A 26,855-nucleotide genomic window follows, 5' to 3' on the forward strand; every position below is an offset into this window, starting at 1 on the left:
GAGCTCAGAATTGGACCCTCTTCCTTTTCATTTATATTAGAGGGGGGCCCGGGGCAAGAATCCAGGTTTCTGTGGACAGGCCTGCATGTACTTAGATTGTTGTCTTGTTGTTCTGCAGTGCTGGGTGGAGTGGAGTCTCGAGGAGTCCTCAGGAAGAGGGGGCACCGTTTTTCAATGTAAAGTGAATTGGAGCCAGAGTCAATGGAGCTGGAAGCGCGGACATGATCACTTCCTGTTTGCAACGCAGCGGCTAGCAGATTAGCTATGTCCATTTATATACACAATGTATGCTTCTCACCCTTGAATGTGATTTCTTAATTCCACCTGTCACTCACTCAGAGCATGACAGAAACTGACCAATGGGAGGAGCGGGCGGGACACTGAACATGGAGCGTTATTGAACGGACTCAGAAGCACGATCGATCTCTGACAATTTCTCCAAAATTGCATTACAGGGATGAGGTCACAACTCAGGTTTTATCTCCATATTGTCCTGCCAAATTTACAACCCCAAAGCATGAATCACCGCGCAAGACCTGAACAACTCACTGGCGACCTATTACCTATCTATAAAACATATATATTGCCATTGACTGAACTAAATTTACACATTCACGTAGACCAAGACCACATTTTCAGGAGAGATGCAGCTCTATAAATATTAAATAACTTTACCTTACATCTTATATCTGAGTTATTAATAGACATTTTAAACATGTTTTATTCTGGGTAAATGTGCAGGTTTGTTATTGAAGTCCCTTTGAAAAAGAGTTCCCAGTTTTTGACTTCTGGCCTCATTATAGATACAGATCCTGGCTGCCGGATCTGTGTCTGCTGTGGCAATATGTGTTTATGCAAATGAATGTGGGGCATTAATCCTGAGGGCAGCGCTCAGCCGGGCCTGGTCCAACGCCCAGTCTGTGTTTAATAAGAGTTACCTCAAATGCACCAACGCCAGAGCACAACACACATGCAGTGGCCCTACATGTAGAGGCTGGTTAAAGGGCCCATATATGTTCTAATGTTGTTTCCTCATCACAAACAGACCTGGAGCTGTGTTTTGTTTCATTCATACATGTTTAACACACAAACCTGCATATTTAGGCTGAGTTCTTCTCTCAAACTGAAAACACTCTGTTCCACTTTGTGATGTCATCATGTAGTAATATAGGAAGTGCTCCACTGTGTTTTTAAACTCCCTACACTTTCACTTGAAACATTTGAATATTCATATTTCAGTCCTGGAATTGCCAATCTCTACTAAACTAAAGGTAAAAGGAGCTGTTAACTTGAAAACTACCACTTCATGACATCACAAGGTGGAATAGTGTTTTTTTGTTTGTTTTTTTAGGTTTGGAGATGTAACAGACTAATAATACAGTGTTACTCAAACATGTGTGAATGAAGCAAAACACAACTCCAGGTCTGTTTTTGAGGAGGTAACAGCATTAGAACATGACTTAATGCTCACAATAATCACTTTTTTGTAATACAAGACCTTTAAAGGTACACTATGTAACTTTTCCAGTGGAGGGTCTGCAACTGCTTGTATACATGCATTGTCTAAAACGTTCCTCGACATTGCATATCTCAATGGAAGCAAGCAGATACCGTGCAGGCCAAGCTGACTACGCTTTTGATCAATCGAAATACTGGCAATCGGACAGATACATTTAATGCTATGCTGTGGAACATTCAATACCTCCAGATATGTTAAAGAGCACTATGCCTCATCTTTACAGAGAATCAGATGTTGTTTCTTTTTGTAAAGAAACATGTACTACGCCCCTGGTTTTCTCTGTCGATAGGGTTTTCTTTGTGCTGGCATCTCCACACTGGTCCTGACAAAGGCCTGACTCCCGGCTCCATTCACACGGCTCCTGTCACAATACCAGCCTCAAATTGCAGCACATTTAGATTGTTGATTTTATGGGATTGGAGTTTTTCAAAGACACTCAAACCCATTATTATCCAGAGGAACGCTCTCAACCACAACCAGCCACTATTATGAGAGCAGTTTGCAGTTATGTGGAGCTGGAACATGTAATTCAAACCATTTCTTTGCTTTTCAAATACTTATAATGATAAAATGATTCCAAATATGCTCTAAGACTTTATTTGGACTGCCATTAGCATTAGCATTAGCAGGATTTATTTATGCCATTACAGGGTGGCAGTGGCTTCACATTTAAAGGGAACGTTGGCAATTCTCTCCCAGCTCCAAACAATGCACACTTTCTGAATATACAGTTGCCCGTCGATGTCTGTGTAGACCCTCAGTCGTCCAGGTCTGATCCATAGCAAACGACGAAGTTCAAATCTGTCAACTGGACAAATCGTTGTAGGAGTGAAGACGTTTCGCTGCTCATATTTTAAAAACTTTACAAAATCCCCTCATGTTAAACATCCACGCTAGGACCTGAAAGACAATCCCAAAGGAAAAGTACAAAGTTCAATGGCAAATTTTATTATGTCCTTGAGCAAGACTCTTCACCTCCCAGGCACAGATTGGCGGCCTTGCTTCAGGTGAAGCTATTCATGGGTTTCAAGCTATGGCAATGGTACTATGTTGGCATGGTAACTAAGCAATTAAAATAAAAATACATCTTTGCATTGGGGAAATGATCCTCGTGAAATTCTTCAAAATAGGAAGGATCATTTGTTTGAAGAGGAAGGAGTGATGCATGAAACTGTAATTATGATTTTAATAAGAGGAGAAAATTTGTGTTTTTTGGTCAGTTTCGTCTCTTAGCAACAAGCTTTCGTGTGAAAATTACCAAACTATCCACGTTTCCCCCGAAATATGTTTGAATATTTAGTTTAATCCCCGTGCCTCCATAGACTTATATAGCACAGTGTAACTTTCTTGAAATGCATTTTGGCCACGTGACAAAAGGATCAGGCCTTAAAGTGAAGTAAAGCACCTACACACACCAGACTTTACAATCTCAGACATAACACCATTTTGACCAATCGTATAGAAGGATTTTTTCATACCTAATTCCAAGTCTGTTTTAACTCCAAAAAATTAGGCGAAATTAGAATTTTTAGGCAAATTTTAAATCAGATTTAGTTCACTCAAAAATGAAATAAAGTATCCAAAATCCCAACTGTGCATTTTTTAGGATTTAAAATAACAACAAAAAGACAAAAGAAATGTTTTCATGTTTCTGTTTTGAATGTCCCAAAAATTGTCAGTTTTGTCCATTTTTACACATAAACTGCCTTATGTGCGACACCCACATTGCCTAGTATGAAAGTGGCGTGTGCGTGAATGATAGGTGGTGGTCGGAGGGGCCGATGGTGCAGATTGGCAGCCTCGCTTCCGTCAGTCTGCCCCAGAGCAGCTGTGGCTACAATAGTAGCTTACCATCACCAAGTGTGGAAATGAATGAATAATGACTATAGTGTAGAGCTTTGAGAGGCTTTGAAAAAGCACATTACAAGTGTAAGCCATTATTATTTTTACATGAAAACATTAATGCATAAAAAAATGTTATACGTTTGTTTCTTACATTTATGTGAGTAAACGACAGGACAAGTTTCAAATTGAAATTTTCCTACTCGCCTGCAAAGTCTTGCCTTATAAATCCTCTGGAGAAGTGTTAATATTGTATTGTATTAATATTATTAGCATATTGTGTTCACCAGGAGCCCAATGTAACATATGAAGATTCCAACGAAAATAAGTAAGGCAAGAGTATTTATACAGCACAATCAGTCCGCAAAGTAACTCAAAGTGTTTTACAGAATAACAAAGACAAATCAAAACATAAATAATCATCATAAAAGCAACATTAAAAGAGAAGAGGCAGAATAAAACTCATATGCACAGCTAAACAGAGCCAGGATTAAAACACTGTCAAAGTAGAGGCCTGTCTCTAATCTTCAGGAAGACTGTTCCAGGTTTTAACTGCACAAAAGTCAAACCCTGATTCAACTGGTTTAGTCCTGGTTTAGTCCTGGTTTCGTGCTGGTTTAGTCCTGGTTTCGTGCTGGTTTAGTCCTGGTTTAGTCCTGGTTTTGTGCTGGTTTAGACCTGGTTTTGTGCTGGTTTAGTCCTGGTTTAGTCCTGGTTTAGTCTTGGTTTAGTCCTGGTTTAGTCCTAGTTTAGTCCTGGTTTAGTCCTGGTTTCGTGCTGGTTTAGTCTTGGTTTAGTCCTGGTTTAGTCTTGGTTTAGTCCTGGTTCAGTCCTGGTTCAGTCCTGGTTTAGTCCTGGTTTAGTCCTGGTTCAGTCCTGGTTTAGTCCTGGTTCAGTCCTGGTTTAGTCCTGGTTTAGTCCTGGTTTCGTGCTGGTTTAGTCCAGGTTTAGTCCTGGTTTAGTCCTGGTTCAGTCCTGGTTTAGTCCTGGTTCAGTCCTGGTTTAGTCCTGGTTTAGTCCTGGTTTCGTGCTGGTTTAATCCAGGTTTAGTCCTGGTTTAGTCCTGGTTCAGTCCTGGTTTAGTCCTGGTTTAGTCCTGGTTTAGTCTTGGTTTAGTCCTGGTTCAGTCCTGGTTTAGTCTTGGTTTAGTCCTGGTTCAGTCCTGGTTTAGTTCTGGTTCAGTCCTGGTTTAGTCCTGGTTTAGTCCTGGTTCAGTCCTGGTTTAGTCCTGGTTTAGTCCTGGTTTAGTCTTGGTTTAGTCCTGGTTCAGTCCTGGTTTAGTCCTGGTTTAGTCCTGGTTTAGTCTTGGTTTAGTCCTGGTTTCGTGCTGGTTTAGTCCTGGTTTAGTCCTGGTTTTGTGCTGGTTTAGACCTGGTTTTGTGCTGGTTTAGTCCTGGTTTTGTGCTGGTTTAGACCTGGTTTTGTGCTGGTTTAGTCCTGGTTTAGTCTTGGTTTAGTCCTGGTTTAGTCCTAGTTTAGTCCTGGTTTAGTCCTGGTTTCGTGCTGGTTTAGTCTTGGTTTAGTCCTGGTTTAGTCTTGGTTTAGTCCTGGTTCAGTCCTGGTTCAGTCCTGGTTTAGTCCTGGTTCAGTCCTGGTTTAGTCCTGGTTTAGTCCTGGTTTCGTGCTGGTTTAGTCCTGGTTTCGTGCTGGTTTAGTCCTGGTTTAGTCCTGGTTTTGCGCTGGTTTAGACCTGGTTTTGTGCTGGTTTAGTCCTGGTTTAGTCTTGGTTTAGTCCTGGTTTAGTCCTAGTTTAGTCCTGGTTTAGTCCTGGTTTCGTGCTGGTTTAGTCTTGGTTTAGTCCTGGTTTAGTCTTGGTTTAGTCCTGGTTCAGTCCTGGTTCAGTCCTGGTTTAGTCCTGGTTTAGTCCTGGTTCAGTCCTGGTTTAGTCCTGGTTCAGTCCTGGTTTAGTCCTGGTTTAGTCCTGGTTTCGTGCTGGTTTAGTCCAGGTTTAGTCCTGGTTTCGTGCTGGTTTAGTCCTGGTTTAGTCCTGGTTCAGTCCTGGTTTAGTCCTGGTTTAGTCCTGGTTTAGTCTTGGTTTAGTCCTGGTTCAGTCCTGGTTTAGTCTTGGTTTAGTCCTGGTTCAGTCCTGGTTTAGTTCTGGTTCGGTCCTGGTTTAGTCCTGGTTTAGTCCTGGTTCAGTCCTGGTTTAGTCCTGGTTTAGTCCTGGTTTAGTCTTGGTTTAGTCCTGGTTCAGTCCTGGTTTAGTCCTGGTTTAGTCTTGGTTTAGTCCTGGTTTCGTGCTGGTTTAGTCCTGGTTTTGTGCTGGTTTAGACCTGGTTTTGTGCTGGTTTAGTCCTGGTTTAGTCTTGGTTTAGTCCTGGTTTAGTCCTATTTTAGTCCTGGTTTAGTCCTGGTTTAGTTCTGGTTCGGTCCTGGTTTAGTCCTGGTTTAGTCCTGGTTCAGTCCTGGTTTAGTCCTGGTTTAGTCCTGGTTTAGTCTTGGTTTAGTCCTGGTTCAGTCCTGGTTTAGTCCTGGTTTAGTCTTGGTTTAGTCCTGGTTTCGTGCTGGTTTAGTCCTGGTTTTGTGCTGGTTTAGACCTGGTTTTGTGCTGGTTTAGTCCTGGTTTAGTCTTGGTTTAGTCCTGGTTTAGTCCTATTTTAGTCCTGGTTTAGTCCTGGTTTCGTGCTGGTTTAGTCTTGGTTCAGTCCTGGTTTAGTCTTGGTTTAGTCCTGGTTCAGTCCTGGTTTAGTTCTGGTTCAGTCCTGGTTTAGTCCTGGTTTAGTCCTGGTTCAGTCCTGGTTTAGTCCTGGTTTAGTCTTGGTTTAGTCCTGGTTCAGTCCTGGTTTAGTCCTGGTTTAGTCCTGGTTTAGTCTTGGTTTAGTCCTGGTTTAGTCCTGGTTTAGTCCTGGTTCAGTCCTGGTTTAGTCCTGGTTTAGTCCTGGTTTAGTCTTGGTTTAGTCCTGGTTTAGTCCTGGTTTAGTCCTGGTTCAGTCCTGGTTTAGTCCTGGTTTAGTCTTGGTTTAGTCCTGGTTCAGTCCTGGTTTAGTCCTGGTTTAGTCCTGGTTTAGTCTTGGTTTAGTCCTGGTTTAGTCCTGGTTTAGTCCTGGTTTAGTCTTGGTTTAGTCCTGGTTTAGTCCTGGTTTAGTCCTGGTTCAGTCCTGGTTTAGTCCTGGTTTAGTCCAGGTTTAGTCCTGGTTTAGTCCTGGTTCAGTCCTGGTTTAGTCCTGGTTTAGTCCTGGTTTAGTCTTGGTTTAGTCCTGGTTTAGTCCTGGTTTAGTACTGGTTCAGTCCTGGTTTAGTCCTGGTTTAGTCCAGGTTTAGTCCTGGTTTAGTCCTGGTTCAGTCCTGGTTTAGTCCTGGTTTAGTCCTGGTTTAGTCCTGGTTTAGTCCTGGTTCAGTCCAGGTTTAGTCCTGGTTTAGTCCTGGTTTAGTCCTGGTTTAGTCTTGGTTTAGTCCTGGTTTAGTCCTGGTTTAGTCTTGGTTTAGTCCTGGTTTAGTCCAGGTTTAGTCCAGGTTTAGTCCTGGTTTAGTCCTGGTTTAGTCCTGGTTTAGTCCTGGTTCAGTCCTGGTTTAGTCTTGGTTCAGTCCTGGTTTAGTCCTGGTTTAGTCCTCAGAGTGGTCATATAGCTCTAACATGTGGGAGATGCACTTTGGTGCTGGTCCATGGTAGTTAGGACCCAAGCAGCAGTGTTCTGGATGAAATAGGTTCCTTCTAAAGATTTAAAGACAGAACATATCCGCTATGGTCATGGTCACCGCCCCAGCAGGTGACAATAGACACGCTTACACCCCTAATGGATTAGCAGACCCCAGCGCTGTAGTGACACTAGCACTGCTCCCTCCACATTAAAGAGCCCATTACCGCACATTGATTGCAGTTAACACCGACGCCAGCGCGCATTAATCGTCCCATCTTTCTGCCCCAGTGGCCCCGAGCGTCTGATCCATTTAACGAGATCCAGGGAAGTCCAGGGATTTCTGTCTGAGTGTATCCCATCACCTCGGACGCAACACAGGCAAATTTAAAAATGGCGTGTAGTGAAACGAAGATGCCATTAGACAGACAAGAGGAATTGGTTCGTTGGCGTGATGCGGGCAAAGGAGCGAGCGGTGTAATGAAACGCCACGGCAGCAAGGTCACTCCGGAGCCGCCTGTTTGCAGCAGCCATTTTACCATAATAGGCAGCAATTTTCACAAGCGCCATGTAACAGAGCAAACTGAGGGAAGAGAGGAGTGTGTTATCGAGATGGAGGGGCTGATATGCGCAAAAGGGAAAAGCAACAGTTAGAGCCACGCTAACAGGACTGCACATGGACATACTACACTACACTGGAATATTGTGCCAAAATAATTAACGACTGGGGTGATGGGGCTTTCTCTGTCGCTGGCCCCACACTTTGGAACAAAAACAAGACCTGATCTGCCACTATCACAGACTCTGGCCTGTTTAAATCCACGCTCAAAATGTATTTATTCAAACTGGCTTTTAACACTTAGTGATGCATCTGCAGCTTTTCACCATCTAAAAACATGTCAAGAATCAAAGGTAAACTGTCAAAACCAGACTTGGAGAGACTCATCCATACATTTATCTCCAGTAGGTTAGACTACTGTAATGTCCTGCTCACTGGCCTCTCCAAACGAGCCTTAACACAGAACAGAACATCCAGAACACTGCTGCTCGGGTCCTGACTAGAACCAGAAAGTACTTCACACATGTGTCCTGTGCTCAGGTGTCTGGCTCCTGTGGCTCAGAGAATAGACTTTAAAGCAGCTCTGTGTGTCTCTCCATGGACCAGCATGGAACATCTCCGACATGTTAGTGCCACATGAACCATCTCACACTCTGAGGAGTAAACCAGGACTGAACCAGGACTGTACCAGGACTAAAAGGGTTTTATTCTGCACTTTCTCTTTTAATGTTACTTTTATGATGATTATTTATGTTTTGATTTGTTGTATTGTGATTTTAATGTCTTTCTTATTCTGTAAAACACTTCTGTCCCACATAAACTTGCCTTTAGTTTTGAATGTTCTTACATCGTGTTGGTTTCATTGGCACGTCGATCGCCTTGAGTGTCAGAAAGGGCTCTATAAATAAAGTTTGACTGATTGATTATTGAAATTGCTGACAGTTTAAAAATGTTCTGGTGATTAATAATCACAACTTGAATGATGAATTATGAGTAAGTTCCATGTGTTTGGTTTGGGCACTGTTCCCCTGGATTTTTTCCCAGTTTCAGTTCAGTTCAGTTCTGTTCAAGGTAGTCCTATTTTTTCCTGTATATTTTTGCTATTTCTAGTTTGTTTCTTGTTGTTATATATTTAGTAAAGTACTCTTTTCACAGTTTCGCTCCTGGTCCCTTTTGTTTTGCACCCAGGAGCCTTTAAATAGTGTGAGCCCGGTGCTGCCCCCGCTGGCACACCTACGCCGGAGCCTAAGCGTTTGTTAGCTTAGCTTCCTTTTGTTTGGTGAACAGTGCCCTAAATAGTGCCCCCTGTAGGAGATAATGTGGACATTCAGACATGTAAAACAATGTAAAACTTTTGAAATGGAGATGTACACGTGTCATTCATTGTTCCTAATGACTTAATCTAAATCTGCCGTTTATGGACTTAAAGTGTTCTAAAAGTTAATTATGACAACGCAGGATTTATTTGAAAGTATGACACAGTTTCAAAGAACTAAGAAGAATATCATTAGGCTCCTAACTGTCAAAGTCAATTACAAGGTTTTTGGGAAAATAGAAAAAGAAAGTGGCTTAATCCCAAAAAAAAAAAAATTGACTTTGTTGGTTTGTGTTTATTTATTTATTTGTACTTGGTTGAGGATGGAGCCTGGAACTGACACTGATGCAGCAGGGTCTGGATTCGCACCATCAACCTGTGGGTCAGTGGATTGGACCGCACTACCAATGGTGTTTTAAGTCAAGAGCAGGATTCAGACCGGCAACCTTTGAATCAGTGGACAAACGCTGTACCAGTAGTTGTGCTTTGAGGCTGATGATGTGCTGGTATAGTAGGCACGGGACAATAAACAATCATAATTTATTGTGAGGTCAACAATAATTGTTTGTGGGACATTTTAAATAATTGTGAGAACAACAAAAGATAATCACCTTTATATCTCCAGAATGTGCAGAAAAAAACACTTATTCGCAGGGGAGTCAATGTGGGGAAGGACAAAAGGGTCTGTTGTCCCGAGCCCCAGGGTATTAGGGGCCCAGAATTTGACCCTCTTCCTATTAATTTGTATTGTAGCCCTGCTCATCCATAATATTCTCAGCTAATGTGTTGTTGTTGTCACTGATAACAAAGTACAGGACAGTTGATGACAGTTGTTTAAACACAACTTATTCATAATATTAAAATTGTATTTATAAATTTTCAGAATACTTTCAGAAACTTAATTATTATTATTCATTATTATATAATTGTTAATCACAATTATTTTGGAGACAAGAGACAGTTTTTCCTATTATCAATGTTGTACTTCACCATGAAATATCCAAAAATGTAAATGCACAAATGTTGAACCTGATCATTTCAACTGATCCAAGAACTCACTGTGTTACAACAAAAACCTGCCTTACCTGCTCCCATCTGTGTTAAATATGATTGGCCTTCAGAATGTTGTGATGTCATCTGAAGTCCAGCGACAGGTGTAAATGCTACATACCTGTTGATGACAGAGCTGAGTTCGTGGAGGCGGCGTGCGTCGCTGCTCGAGCTGTTGTCCAGTTTAGACAGAGTGTCCATCTTCTTCAGAATCACCTCCAACATGTCACTGATCTTCCTGAGGACTCCTCGAGACTCCACTCCTCCCAGCACTGCAGAACAATAACACAACAAGCTAAGTATGAGCAGGCCCATCCACAGAAACCTGGGGCCCGGAGTCCAGGATTTTCCTAAGTAATTATAAATCCATTAACTAGTGCATTGATAATTATAACTGTTATATTTTCATCAAATTTATCCTACAGAGACATTCTTAAAGATGCAAAATGGACTATAACAAATATTTAACTTTCAAATACCATCCAGTGTCCCCCGTGCTCCTATTTGGGAAACACTAGTCTAATCGATGGGTGGGCTGAAGATGACCCCAACCTTTGTAGATATATTACATTCTAAAATGCTTTGGCTGGTAATGTCCTTTTGTAAACCTAAGCTCTGAATGTCAAACAGGAGCTTGAACCGTCCGAGTCTAACAGTTTAAATGCCTCCATATTTCACCTGTATCAAAGGCTTGATCTCCAATTTCCTGAGCAAACACATCTTCCACTCCACTCTGTCATCGTAGCAGGGTGTTTGTGCCGTCTAGACAATGTGAAGCCTCAAGATGGAAAATGAACGCTTTTGGTTTGGTTTTGGCTTTTGTTGTGTTTTATTTATAGAAATGGATGTGGTGAAAACTTGGATCCAGAACACACACGTCTTCAACACTTTACAAAGATGTGAGTCTGATCAGCGGTGAATCTGCCTGTTTTCAAATGAGTGTGATGGACAGGTGGGTTATCCAATCAGGGACAGGCGGAGTCCGTCTGTATCGAAAATAATGGAGGCTGTAGAATCAAAGAGCGAAGCCTAAACTCTGTTAATCTGAGGTGACAGGAATGTGATTTTATTTGTAAATCACAGGCGACAATGAGCTCCTTTGTTTCACATAATAATGGGTTACACTTGTAATGCTCTTTACAGGCTTGTCAAAGCTCTACACTAAAGTCATTATTCATTTATTTCCACACTTGGTGATGGTAAGTTGCTATTGTAGCCACAGCTGCCCTGGGGCAGACTGACAGAAGCAAGGCTGCCAATCTGCACCATCAGCCCCTCCAACCCCCAGCATATGCACACACACCACTTTCATACTAGGCATTGTGGGTGAAGTGCCTTGCCTAAGGACACAATGACGGAACTTGGTCTGAGCAGGACTCAATCCTCTGACCTTCGGGTTGGGAGACCAATGCTCTAACCACTGAGCCACTGTATGATTGGACAATCACGTTTGGCCCGGGTTGAGATGCAGCAGAGGGAGAGAGGACCAGACTGAAAAAATACAGAGTGATCAGTTGGGATTTGCCAAGCAAAAATCCCCAAAGAAAATACATAAACAAATTAGATTTTCTGAGGAGCGTTGTAATCCAGGCTGTTAACAATGGAGCGAAAACTGAAATATGAACTGCTAAACTTATAATAATGGCATGTGTTTCAGAATATGTTAATAGAGCTCAAAATAACTGAATGATCTGATTTACATAATGAAACATGCAGGATGTGACGCTGTACAGAGGAATGATAATGACAAACTTCGCTGTTTTCTAAGTGCAGCCTTTGAAACAGCTTCAGACCTGACTGTTATGACCTGCAGCTCCAACGCTTCTAGAAAATGTTTCTATAAAACATAAGTTGATACAGTGTCATCAGTGAGATTAATCAGAGCTGCACCAAGTCCTCAGCAATGACATCAGGTCCTCGGTGATGACACAAACACCTGGATTATTTGGTTTGGACACTCTGTCAAATCCCGAGGTTGCACCCTGACAGGCAGTTACAGCCAATGGGTCCAGCTCCTCCTGGCCCTGTACAAGGTCACTGCTTCAGCTGTGTCCTTCAGATCCATAGTCTTCTACGGGCCCACGGTGTCCTCGCCCTGGCTCACAGTCTTCTACAGGCCTATGGTGTCCACCTCCGGCCCCACAGTCCCCTCCTCCTGGCTCACACTCTTCTTCACATTTACAGCAGCAGATGTGACTGTCCCAGACTCAGTGCCATGTCTTTTTACGGGCAGAGGCTGTAATGACGCTCTGGTGACGCTCTGATGACATCAACACTTGTATTTCTCTCCTCTTTTCAAACTACGGAGGAGCAGTTTAGATGTGGTCTAAGGGGAGATGTTTTAAAAACACTTTACATCAAGGAACCACTCCCCCAACCTTGAATCACCAACCTTCAAATCAGTGGACTAACGCTCTACCAACTGAGCCACTGTTGCCTTTCAGGTACAAGACTTTGAAGAGCAAAGTTTTAGGATGGATTCTATCTTCACACTAAAATAGACACAATGATACATAAATAGAAACTATGGAGCCACAGGGATTTAAAACAGGCCTAAAGGTAGAGGAAGTCACTAATGAACAGTGACCAAACCCACAATGTCGTGAAACGTTCTGCACCGACAAATTTCAGAAAGGCTTTGAACTTAAATGTTTCTCTGCACAGAGAGGCGCCTCTGTGGATACCGCTGGAGCAGAGGCACGAGAACAACACAAAGAGAACCATTGAGGAAGAGGGATATAATATATGAAGGTTTGAACTTTGAGAGTGTTTAAACAAGAGAGAAATGTGAGAAAATGTTAATGCCTGTGTGAGAAAAGTGTATAAAGTGTGTGGTGAGGGGTTTGACAGCCTTAACAGCAGGTTATTTATAGAACATAACTCCTGTGATAAACAAGGACACACTGTACAGCACTTCCCCACCAGCAAGGCTCAAGTCGCTTTACATCAAGGAACCACTCGCACATTCACACACATTCATACACTGAGGTGGGATTAAGTGTCTTGCTCAAGGACACAATGACAGCATTCATCTAAGGGAGTCTAGATTGAACTGCCAACCTATGACCGCTCTTCTACAGGCATGGTGTCTCGATCATCATGGTCAAAATAATCGCTATTAACAATTATATCGCTATAATTATTATAGTAGCTCCACTGGTAAAATCTGTGAACAACATTGGTTGAGGGGTCAGATCCACTGATACACAGGTTGGCGGTGCAATTCCAGCTTCCACAGATGAATACTGTCATTGTGTCCTTGGGCAAAACACTTAAACACAGTGTCTTTAAGTGTGTCTGTGTACACTGGTGTGTGAATGTGTGTGAATGTGTGAGTGGCTCCTTGATGGAAAGAGCTTGAGTGACTTTAAGGTGGAGAATTGCTGTATAAAAAAGTGAACATTTATTATTGAAGTTGCTGACAGTTTAAAATGGTCTGGATATGAATAATTATAATTTTAATGTTCTTATAGTCTTGTACTTTGTTATAAGTAAAAACAACAAGAACCTAGAAGAGAACATTATGGAGGAGTAAGTGTGTCCTGCACAATCTGCTGATATAAACGTCCCATGAATGAACATAGAGAGCGAGATTCAAACCACCAACCTTCAAATCAATGGACAAACGCTCTACCAACTGAACTGTAAGCGTAATATTCAAAGATGTATAACGTGTACTTAAAAACTGGTTTTAAGAAATCGAAATAAACATTCTAAATAAATACTCCCAGAGTGTAGAAGAATATTTAGAAAAACAGGTTGTGCAGAGATACCATGCTCTTAAGGATAAACTAAGTTCATTTTTAACCAAAAGTCAAAGCCGTGCCTCTTCCACGTATCAGAAAATTCCACACTTGAGATTCCGGCAGTGTAAAAGCAGCTGCTAACAAGACTGGAATAGCTAGTTTTCTCTCCACGCTGGGTTTGGCCTCCCCTGGTACGGCCCGGAATAATTCACCTTAGAAACATACACACAAACAGTCTATAACCCTCGAATGAAGAAATCTTAGCCTTGAACCCCTGTTGCAACTCACACTGAATTACATTATATAGGCTTGCATGTGTCCCTAAAGGGCTGCCGTATCCCACACAACTCAAGTGAATATTTACCGGCATGGGGGCTGAAAGTCTCTCGAGGAGCGAACTGCGTGAAGCGTGAATAGAATTCTTGTTACAGAGTAAATTCTCGGCTGAAAACTGAGGGAGCACGAGCGTTGGGCCTGGGTCGTGTGTTTCAGGGAGAATGCACGAGGGACGGACCGTGTCTGATCTATCTGGATCTATTTGTAAGCTCGCAAACCGCACAGCTGAACTGACTCACAATTAAGACAACATACCTTTGCACGGTCCATTCTGTGATTTGGAGCCTTGATGTTTTAGTAAAAATAAATGAATAAATAAAAAATAATATGACATGAAGAAAATTTATCTGGACAAGTTTTAAAAATTGACAGAATAAAAAATAAAAAAATGGAATGGAAACATATATTGTATGTATAAATGGATGTAGCTAACCTGCTAGCTGCCGGCTCCATCAACACCGGCTCCAATTCACTTTCTGTGTAAAAACTGTCTCCTCTCTCTGTCTCTGCTGCTGTCAGACTCATTCTGGTCTTAAATGTTCATATTAACCCTCTACATGATCCTGGGGATTTTATTTCACTATTGTGTCTGTAAATCAAGATATGAACATTAATAACAGACAAATCAGGCGCCATCTTTCCCCAAGGTTGCTCCTGCTAGCGTTAGCAACAGGTTTGATTAACAGTGTTGCTAAGTGCCCGCTCTCTCCTAAACCAGCGGTGTGGGCGGAAGGAGCGTTACCTTCAACAGCCTCACTCTGGATTGGCTCTTTGGGTGCTATGATACTCACACCAGAGTTCCACTTTTTTATACAGTCTGCAGATGAAACCTGATTGAGGGATACAACAGACATATAGAAATGCGTTTCATTATATTTTGTATTATTTTTTGCTTTACTTCACTTTAGTAAAAGGTCAGATTTTTATACAGCGCGTTTCAAGTCACTCAAAGTACTTTACATCAACAAACCACACACACATTCACTCACCCATTCACACACACATTCACTCACCCATTCACACACACATTCACACAACAGTGTACACAGACACTGGTGTGTGAATGTGTGTGTGTGTGTGTGTGTGTCAGAACAGTCAGTTTGCTCTGGATACGGGGTTACATCTATAGAAAGTGAGGAAATAAACCTTTGTTTAGATCAGTGGTTCTTAACCTTGTTGGAGGTACTGAACCCCACCAGTTCCATATGCACATTCACCGAACCCTTCTTTATTGAAAAATAAAATATGATTTTTTTCAAATTCAAGACACATGTGTGTTTTACTGGTGCACAAAATAAATCGTGCATTAACATCACTGTGTTCAAAGAATAAAACCAGTACAATGCATGAACTCACAACAAATTACATACATACTTTTTAACAAAGACATGACCTTTTTTAACACTACCACACTGAAATGATTTTAATTTTTAATCTTATGTATTCCAATAATTAACTTATTGTATTTATGCTATTTTGTTATTTTTAACATTTTAACACACACCGTAACTCCACAAACAATTGCGTTCTCATGTAAATTCAAATGGCATGTCAAAGCAGAGGCATGGGGCTCTTTAAATATGTTACTGTCATTACGGTAATGTGCTTCTGCGGTGCCTCGAAGACGACCAATCAGAGCGCAGTTGTCGCCGGGATCCTCCCAGTCAATGCTGGGGCATCACTCTGGCCGTGTCTCATGCTGTGTCTCAATTTACCAAAGTCCCCTTAAACGCTTGCTGCGTTCGAACGGCGCATTTAAGTCGGGCGGGTGCTTCGATAGGCACACCGAATCATGCATTTGTCAAATTGGGACACGGCCGGCTTCTGGAGACGCTCGCAGTCCACAAATCATATGAGTCGGGTGCGTGTCTTGACCTCCGCTGAACCCCCTGAGACTGACTCACCGAACCCCAAGGGTTTGAACCCAGGTTAAGAACCACTGGTCTAAAGATACCAGAATACACCATTATCAAATTAGTATGTCTCTCATTAAAAAAAAAAATCCTTGTCTCAGAGGCAGTTGGAATTGCACCACCAGCCTGTGGCTCAGTAAATTGACCACTCTACCAATGACGCTTTGTTTTTTTTTTATGTTGAGAGTGGGATTTGAACTGCCAACCTTCAGCTCAGGGATCAAACACACTACCAGCTGAGCTACTGTGGCCCCGAAGTTCACTGTCAAAGTTGTTTAGCAAAACAAAAGGAAACTACATAATTCAAAACTTGGATTTGGAGGCAATGGTCCAAAACCCAGATATGTATTGAAAAAAAACCCTTTTATCTACAAAACACAGAGTTTGGCTCGATTTATTCAGATCTGTTTCAATTTAAAATGAGGGCATATTTGAGCGATGAGTCATATGAATAGTAAAATTTGATAGAACAAAAACTTTTGGCCCACTTTTATGCTGCTGTAAACGATGTAAGTCATTTTAAAGTGTTCATCACTTGAGTCACACCAGTGGCCCTGCAAAAATCCATCGACGTTACACACATGGAGCAGCTTTAAAATGCTCTTATGAACTCATCACGGTGCGTCTGTGCTCTGCTTCGAGCTGATCGAAACGGCAGAGAGTTTCACAATACAAAACCGCTGTGACTTTGCCGTGTCAAATCCTTTCGCGGCCCGTTCAAATAGACGCTTTTCATGTGAGCTGAAAACAGAGCAGATCTGTGTCAACTGCACCATCAGAAACAACTCCCTTCTCCTCCACTCAGCAGGGGGCGGTGCCACAGGAGAGCGCGTGTGCAGTAATACATGTGTGACGGAGAATGTATGAAGGACGTGCCAGTGAAAACACATGACCTTGTGTTCGCTCGATGAACACAGCTCCAAAAGCAAGATCAGGACGGAGTAACACTCGTCTGAGGTGGAGCAGAGTTGGGGCAGAGGTGTGAGCACAGGTGTGAGCAGATGTGTGAGCAGATGTGTGAGCACAGGTGTGAGCAGAGGTGTGAGCACAGGTGTGAGTAGAGGAGTGAGCAGAGGTGGGGCACAGGTGTGAGCACAGGTGTGAGCACAGGTGTGAGCACAGGTGTGAGCACAGGTGTGAGCACAGGTGTGAGCACAGGTGTGAGCACAGGTGTGAGCACAGGTGGAGGCATTCTTCTGTTGAAAACTACATCACATGACAAAAATGTTTTTTCTGTCATTTTAGAATAATAAACAAGAACATGTTGTAGTCTGTGCTATTGATACACACATGGGCAAAATTGTTGGTACACTTCAGTTAATGAAAAAAAAAAAAGAAAAACTCACAATGGTCACAGAAATAACTTCAATCTGAAAAAAACTATGAAATTTAACCAATGAAAGTCAGACATTGCTATTCAACCATGCTTCAACAGAATTATATATATTAAAAAAACAAAAAACTCATGAAACAGGCCTGGACAAAAACGGTGGTACCTCTAGAAAAGACTGAAAATAATGTGACCAAAGGGACATGTTAGTCCAAGGTGTGTCCACTAATCAGCATCACTTGTGTCTACAATCTTTTTGAATCAGTCAGTGGGCCTATATATAGAGCTACAGGTCGTCACTGTGCTGTTTGACATGGTGTGTACCACACTCAACATGGACCAGAGGAAGCAAAGGAAAGAGTTGTCTCAGGAGATTAGAAAGAAAATTGTAGACAAGCATGTTAAAGGTAAAGGCTATAAGACCATCTCCAATCAGCTTCATGTTCATGTGACTACAGTTGCACATATTATTCAGAATTTTAAGATCCATGGGTCAGTAGTCAACCTCCCTGGACGTGACCACAGGAGGAACATTGATGACAAATCAAAGAGACGGATAATATGACAGGTAACAAAACAGCCCAGAAAAACCTCTAAAGAGATTAAAGGTGAACTTCAAGCTCAAGGAACATCAGTGTCAGATCACACCATCTGTCGTTGTTTGAGCCAAAGTCGACTTAATGGAGACGACCAAGGAGGACACCATTGAAAACAAATCATAAAAAAAAACTGATTGGAATTTGCCAAACTACATGTTGACAAGCCACAAAGCTTCTGGGAGAATGTCCTATGGACAGATGAGACAAAAATGGAACTTTTTGCCAAGACACATCAGCTATGTTCTATAGCTTCCACTATGTTCACAGTGGCACAGGGTGTCTTGACTCTGTGCAGGGTACAATGAAATCTAAAGACTATCAAGTGATTCTAGAGAGAAATGTGCTGACCAGTGTCAGAAAGCTTTGTCTCAGTCGCAGGTCATGGGTCTTGCAACAGGACAATGACCCAAAACACACAGATAAAAACACCCAAGAATGGACAAGAGGAAAACACTGGACTATTCTAAAGTGGCCTCTATGAGCCCTGAGCTAAATCCTATTGAGCATCTTTGGAAGGAGCTGAAACACGCCGTCTGGAAAAGGCACCCTTCAAACCTGAGACAACTGGAGCAGTTTGTTCATGAGGAGTGGGACAAAATACCTGCTGAGAGGTGCAGAAGTCCCATTGACAGTTACAGGAATCGTTTGATTGCAGTGTTGGCCTCAAAAGGTTAAGGGTACCATCATTTTTGTTCAGGCTTGTTTCATGAGTTATTTTTTAAAATATTTGTGAAGAATGGTTGAAAAGCAATGTCTGACTTTCATTGGTTAAATTTTATAGAATTTTTATTTATTATTACTTTTGTCAGATTCAAGTTATTTCTGTGACCACTGTTTCTCTTTCATTAACCGACGGGTATCAACAATTTTGTCCACTTGTGTACATTGCAGTGACATCATGCTAGGGGTGTTCTGCCTGGACATAGCTAACCTGCTTGCCACCGCGTTCCAAACAGAAAGTGATCATGGGCGTGCTTCTGGCTCCATCAACTCTAGTACCAATTCACTTTCTGTGTAAAGTGTGTCAGTCCCAGTTCATGGTCCTGTTTAGATGTTTGATTTTACACAAAAAGGTGGAGCGACTCACTGAAAAACTGTTGGCTAATGCTAACGCTAAAGCTAGCTAGCGTATGGCTGTGATGTTATTTGTTTAACAGCACAGATCAGCTCACCTGTTGGGAGTTCAGATAAATCAGTTCTTTCTAGTCAGGTTGTGTTAAAACAAAGCTCAGATTAAAGTCTAACTTGAGTAACAGCACTTCAGATAGAGCAGAGTAGTTAGCATCACACCTCCAAGTCTTGTAAAAAAAAAAAAAAAAAGTTTCAGTACTATCGTTTATCGTCTATATTTACTTCAGCGAACTTCTAACTGTGTCACTGTGACGGGTCTACTATAGCCCCAAGCCCCAGAGCAGAGACTGGAAACAGCATTTATTTACAAAAAAGACACAACTGATCCATTTCTCTGTAGCAATGTGTCGTGCTTCAGAATGTGTGATTGTGACTGTACCTGTTACTCACATCCTACATGTGAAATAATTTAAAATATTTATCAAAAACATAAACAGAATGTTGCTTTCTCCACCCACCAGGGGGCGTGATCATCACAGCCCACTGTCTCTACAGCAGTGATAATGATATGAACTGTATGGAAAATATGACACGACTGAACGCACACACACATACACACAAAAAACATACAAATACACACATTACACACACACACACACGTACACACACACACACACACCCACCTGTATATTACAGCACACCAGGCTGCTACATACACGCACACACACACACACCCCCCCCCACATACACCCACACACACACACGTACACACACACCTGTATATTACAGCACACCAGGCTGCTACATACACGCACACACATACACACTCACACACACACACCTGTATATTACAGCACACCAGGCTGCTACATACACGCACACACATACACACTCACACACACACACCTGTATATTACAGCACATCAGGCTGCTACATACACGCACACACATACACACTCACACACACACACCTGTATATTACAGCACACCAGGCTGCTACATACACGCATACACATACACACTCACACACACACACCTGTATATTACAGCACACCAGGCTGCTACATACACGCACACACACACACCCCCCCCCCCACATACACCCACACACACACACGTACACACACACCTGTATATTACAGCACACCAGGCTGCTACATACACGCACACACATACACACTCACACACACACACCTGCATATTACAGCACACCAGGCTGCTACATACACGCACACATACACACACACACACACACACACCTGTATATTACAGCACACCAGGCTGCTGCTGTGATTGGCTTAAGGGCTGTTTGAATATTCATGAGACAGAAAAGTATTTTGTTGTGATGAGCAGTGACAGGAGAGGCTGCTGGATGGGAGTTGACACAGCTAAATTAACTGGGGACCTGTGTCGTTTGGGCCCCGAGAGCAAACACAAACACACAGGAACACCCCAACATACACACACCCACACACACACAGAAACACACAAACACACAGCCGAACAGGAACGAAGGCAAAGTGAGGACTCGATAAGAGCTATAAATATAATATTTGTGTTTGCGTGTTTGTGAGGACAGTGTGGCTAACGACCTCAGACAGAAGTAATGGTCTAAAGATGTTTTTTTCATTTCATACGGGGAGAGCCCAATGAGAGCACCAGACTCTCTTTTAAATACAGAACGATACAAACAAAAACAAACACAACACGTAACTGCACAGGTCCATTAAAAACAGGTGTGATTATAAATGTTTATCTCCACATTATTAAAGTGCTGCAGTGGCTCCAGTTTTACATGTCCTTCAGATGTAGTCCATTTCCATCTCTTATGTTCCCCCTCTCTCACTCCCTCTCTTTTCTTTCTCTTCGTCCTCTCCTCTTTCTTTCTCTCTCTTCTCCCTCCTCCTCTCTCTCCTCTCGCTGTCTCTCTCTCTCGCTCCCTCTCTCCTCCTCTCTATTGCCCAGTTTTTAGACATAGAAAATAATGAGATCTTGTATTAAAAGTTCAACAAACAGGTGAGATATTGAGATTCTGTCGTCATAGCCCCTTATTAATACATTTTATAAACACATTTTATACATTTAGTCTGTGTTTAAGCTGCTCCGATCTTTAGCTTTAGCTTTAGCCGCGACATTAGCGTGTGGACGATGCTGTTCACTACATCTGATCCAAGCCAATAAAAACACCAGTATCAGCGCTCGATATCGACACCGTCAGCGCCAGTCCCTCATATGTCCTCTCATATCCTCCACGTTTTCCATTCCCCGTCTCCTCGCCCTTCGCCCTGATTCCTCATCTCCGCTGCTCTCTCCCACCTCCTTTTCCCCACCGTAAAGGACCCAATACAATCAACAGTAAAACCGGGCCCGCATCCCTCAGCGAGCAGACAGAGCGGCGCCTTAGAACCCCGCCAGCGCCGCAGAGTCCCCCACCGGCCCCTCCGCTCGTTCACACACCCACTTTCAATTAGCACAGATTACATGCAGTTTAATTATTACGGCGCCAAGCAGTATCGTTTGGATGTGTTTTTTTTTTTTGTTTTTTTTTGCAGACTCGGTTGGCTTCCATCGGGAACTTTTAGTGTGTGGTTTAAGCAAATGAAAATACAGCAAATGGAGCGTGCAGCTAGTGAAATATGGCGCTAGCTATAAAGTAAACACAATGAATACCAATGATCTCGAAGACAATTTAATAAGATGTAAGGAGCATTAAACAAGATGGATGCTGTTTGCGCCCGGTGAAGGGGAAAGGCCGGGTGTAGTAACATGGAACCGGCTCAAGGAAGAATCGACCTGGTCTTTGCGTTTTGTTCAGAGGTTTTTTAAATATTTATTGCGCGTTTGATTTGGGCATTTCAAACCATTAGTCCGAGCATGTCAAGCCAAATTGGATTTCAGGAAGGAGACTGGCCATAGACGAGAGGATATTACAGAGCGGCAGACGTGGAGGGAGCCACAGGGCCTATTAACACGGGCTGTGTGTCAGTTCTTTTGCGAGCGCTGCTGTTTCAAAGTGATGGAAGACAGTGCAGAGACTGAAGCTAGCGCTGTAATCGGGCTTTTGTCTGACACTTCAGAGTCAGGATGTTTCGTTGTTTTCTTTGCAAACTTTGTTCAAATCGTACTTCTTGATTTATTCTCAGACGTCTTTTTTCTGTTTGGTAGTAGTGAAAATAGGAGGATGCCAAACTTGGACCGTTTCATAGCTTTTATTTGATTTTGATGAACTTGATGTTCACACTGATCTGGTAATTTGATGCAGAATCTCTAAATCAGTCCTATTGTGCTTGTGTCTCTATGGTTCTCATCTCTGTGGATTTTGTTATAATTTACATATTTTAAATCACAATATTCATCTAAAACCACTTGTCATGAGGCACGTATCTCTGCTCCGTTTTTGCGTTCCTGTGTGCTCTTCCCCCTCCCTCACCTGTCTGAACCTGGAGCTGGGCGGAGTCCTCGGCTCCTCCCACACGCACCTGTGTCCCATCAGGGTAATCACCACCACCTGCCGTGCTTAAGAGGAGCTGGAAGAAGACACTCAGTGCCAGATTGTCCGCGTGTCAACGTGATTAAACCTGCTCTATTTTTGCATTTTTGTCTCTTGCTCTTTTTGATGCTAATTGGAGTTTGCTGCCTCCCAGGTTCCGGTTCTCCTGACCTCCCTAGCTCCTGGCTTCTGGCTCTGTTCCTGACTCTGTGCTCCAGCTCTGGTATTGTCAACTTCTTACCTTCACCTCCTTGTCTTGTCCTGGACCCCGGCAGTACCCCGCCCCGGCTCCGGTTCCCGCTCTCCTGTCTGCTCAGGCTCTGCTTCCTCCGATTCTGTTCCCAGTCTGGTCCGCTCCCGGCAGATCCCTGTTCCCGTCTCAGCATCTCCCTGACACGCCCCTGGCTCTTGCTCACACCCTACCCGCATCTCTTGCTGGATTATTGGACTATTGTTTGTATTTATCACTAACTGTAAATAAAACACTATAAACCTGTCCCGAGTCCTGCACGTCTTTGGTCCACCCCCAACCCCGCCGTTATGACACTACTTAAAAGAAACAAATCTGTTGACTTCCACGTTAGAAAGCTCCCCTTATGGATAACTGCACATCACACTAGAGCAGCACATTTTTTTTCATTTGTACCAAAATGACGACATGACGCTGCCAAATCCTACGAGTATCACCAATTAAGAAAATAAAACTGCAATCATTGTTTCGGACAAACTTTACATAAATGGACAGCTATACCGGAATACAGAAATAACCCCTTGGCTTTACTAAACTTTCCAATACTGTAACCTCTCCATAACTCAACAACACACAGAACCTACAGACACACATACATACATCCCTTCTTCCCCCCACGCATACACAGACACGCGCACACGCACGCAGACACAGACATACGGACATACACACGCACGCACGCACGCATGCACACGCGCACTCTCTCCCTCTTTCTCTTGCTCGCTCTCTCATATACAAAACTGATTCATATAACCCAGGTCTCAACTAACTACTTTAGACATATAGAACTGCACTAGTCTCCTCACTCCCAGTTAATAACTCTATCCAATGGCTCTGGACTATGACTCTCCCTTTTATCTTTATTCATTCTCTTTCTCTCTCCTACACTCGCACTCACTTGCAGACATACATATACTGCCATGCCTCTTCTTTCTTTTTCTCAACCCCCTATCCAATTTTGTTTATTTTATATCTACTTCTTATTTTCAAGTTTCAACATTTTTTTCCTGTTATCAGTTCATTCAAATGATGCATTTACTGTCTGCTCTGTCTTGGTTTTGCACACCTAACACAAACACATGTGCATACAGACACCAAACACATTAACATTTGTCACTTGGAATGTGCGTGGCATTCGCACACAGGCGAAAAAGAAAAAAATCTTCAGCGAACTTCATAAACTAAAACCAGACATATGCCTTCTACAAGAAACTCACTTATCAAATTCAGATCTTGATCTACTACAATTTAAAGAATTTAACAGTATATATTCATCTACATACAACAGCAGACAACGAGGAGTATCAATCTTAATACACAACAAACTTATATTCAACCATCTCTCGACAATAACTGACCCTGAGGGACGGTATGTCATCATCAATGGCACCATGTCCAACAATAAATTTACAATAGTTAATATATACGGACCTAACACCGACGACCCCTCATTTTTTCACTGTATATTCTCAAAATTAAACGAAGCTTCAAATATAATCATCGCTGGAGACTTCAACACAGTACTGGATTCAAACCTTGACCGCTCACACATCGCAGGACATAATAGACACTGGCATTCCACAGACACAATAAAACAATACATGACAGACTTTGGACTTGGCGATAGTTGGAGATTGTCACACCCACACAAAAAACAATACACACACTCTTCTGCGGTACATCATTCTTCCTCAAGAATTGACTATATCCTCATAAGCAATATTCTCTTGTCTAATATAAAAGAAACCACAATTCATCCTATCTCAATTAGTGACCATGCACCAGTCAGTCTAACACTACAATTTCATTACTACACCAAACCTTCCTTGAGATGGCGCTTCAATCTTTCACTACTCAAAGACTCAGTATTCAATATGATGGTAGAGAGGGAGTGGGCATCCTTCATGGAACTGAATGACTCCCCGGAGACCACTGCAATAACACTCTGGGAAACCGGTAAAGCATATTTAAGAGGGAAAATTATTTCATATTCAACCTACAAAAAGAAAAAACAAATAGAATTAGAACAACAATTACATCAAAAGATAATAACATTGACAGAAAACGGAAATATGCCTGAATTGAGAAACACACAACTACAACTAGACAAAATTTTACAGGAAAAAAACAACTTTATTATGCAACAACTCCAATATGAACTTATTGAAAAACATAATATATCTGGTAAATATCTTGCAAACTTACTTCAAAGAAAAAAAGACAAATCAATAATTCCATCAATACAGACCTTTGAAAATCAAATCACTCATGATCCACAAGAAATTAATAACACATTCCGTATGTTCTACAAGAACTTATATTCATCAGAAAAAGAATCCAATCCAACAGCAATTAAATCATTTTTCCAAAACATAAACCTACCACAATTACCCTCCGATATGGCTGAATTCTTAGATGCACCATTATCACTGCAAGATCTCCATAAAGCCCTCCTTCAGATGCCCAACAACAAAGCCCCCGGTCCCGACGGATACCCCCCTGAATTTTATAAGCACTTTTGGAATTTACTATCACCACTTTTCAACCGGACAGTGACTGAAATAAAAAATACATCTCAAATCCCTCTTCATATGAATACAGCAGCCATAACAATATTACTTAAACCAGACAAAGACCCAACCCAACCCACCAGCTATAGACCTCTTTCATTACTTAATACAGATTTAAAAATCATTACAAAAGCACTTGCCCTCCGGCTAGAAAAAGTTACACCACTATTAATTCACCCCGACCAAACAGGATTTATCAAAAATAGAAACTCTTCAGACAACCTTCGTAGATTATTCAACCTCATCAATATCGCTCAACAATCAAATATCAGGACAATCATAACCTCATTAGATGCAGAAAAAGCTTTTGATAAGGTAAACTGGACATTTCTTTTCCACACACTCCATCAATTTGGCTTCGGGGAGTCATTTATCCACTGGATTAAGACACTCTATACCTCACCTAGAGCCACAGTCACAACTAATGGTATCACCTCACCTTCGTTCACACTGCACAGGGGCACTAGACAAGGATGCCCGCTCTCTCCCTCGCTGTTCGCCTTATTCATTGAACCGCTTGCAGTAGCAATACGCCAAAATAACAGCATACAAGGAATATACGTCTCGGACACACATAATAAAATCAGCCTATATGCAGATGATATTCTACTGTACCTACAAAAACCACAGCAATCATTACACGAAACTTTCAAAATTATAAATACATTCTCATCCATATCAGACTACACTATCAACTGGAACAAATCAACAATACTCCCTCTCTCAGATGAAGGAGGAAGTTCTGCAGCTCAGGATTCATTCCCTGGTATGCACACAGGTAACATTAAGTATTTAGGCATTAACATTTCCCCCAGGCTGTCAGAGTTGTTCTCACTTAATCATAACCCTCTGCTTAAAACAATAGAAAACGACCTTGAACGATGGACAAACTTACCACTTTCACTAATAGGACGAATAGCATCAGTAAAAATGAAAATCCTCCCCAAACTGAATTACCTATTTGCAAACATCCCAGCTACACCTCCGGACAAATGGTTTCAGACACTAGACTCATTAATGATACACTTTTATTGGAAGAACAAAAAAGCAAAAATCAAACTCTCAACATTACAAAAAAACAAAGCACAAGGCGGCCTCGAAGCACCAAATTTCATCCACTATCACTTGGCAAATCAACTACAATATCTAGTTAAGTGGACAGGACAAACATACAATAATAACACATGGATTTCTTTGGAACAGTCATATTTAAAAAATCTTTCTTTGGCAGACATACCCTCAATGAATACTACTCTCAAAAAACATAACTGCTTCAAGAACACAGTCATTTCAACAACTCTGACAGCCTGGTGGAAAGCCTTAAAATTAACTAATTCTTCCACGGCACCTTGTAAATACACCCCCATCTGGCACAACCCTGACTTTCACATGAATAGTACCCCACTTCACTATCGCACATGGGAACAAAAAGGCATCACTCACCTTCACCACTTATTCCACAACAATAAATTCATAACATTTAGACAACTTATGGAACAGTTCGAAATCAACAACAATAATCGCTTTCAATACTTACAAATCAAATCCATTATCCAAAGCAAGATTAATATAACTAATAATACCCTGGATCCCCCTCAACTATTAGAAAACATAAAGAATATCAAGAAACCAAAGAAACTCATTTCCAAACTATACAAACTTATCCATTCAGACAATATAATACATGCAC

General features: G+C 41.9%; 1 protein-coding gene across 1 annotated transcript in view; it reads right to left on the minus strand.

The window, feature by feature from the left end:
• The window catches only part of LOC117377397 (alpha-1,6-mannosylglycoprotein 6-beta-N-acetylglucosaminyltransferase B-like), a 190,633-nt gene that overhangs the window by 115,564 nt on the left and 48,214 nt on the right, over window positions 1-26,855 (minus strand). The window contains exon 3 of the mRNA XM_033973782.2: window positions 9,982-10,132. Within this exon, the coding sequence (XP_033829673.1) occupies window positions 9,982-10,132 (151 nt within the window). The remainder of the gene's footprint in view (window positions 1-9,981; window positions 10,133-26,855) is intronic.

The sequence above is a fragment of the Periophthalmus magnuspinnatus genome, chromosome 1, assembly GCF_009829125.3.
Source record: "Periophthalmus magnuspinnatus isolate fPerMag1 chromosome 1, fPerMag1.2.pri, whole genome shotgun sequence".
Taxonomy (NCBI): domain Eukaryota; kingdom Metazoa; phylum Chordata; class Actinopteri; order Gobiiformes; family Gobiidae; genus Periophthalmus; species Periophthalmus magnuspinnatus.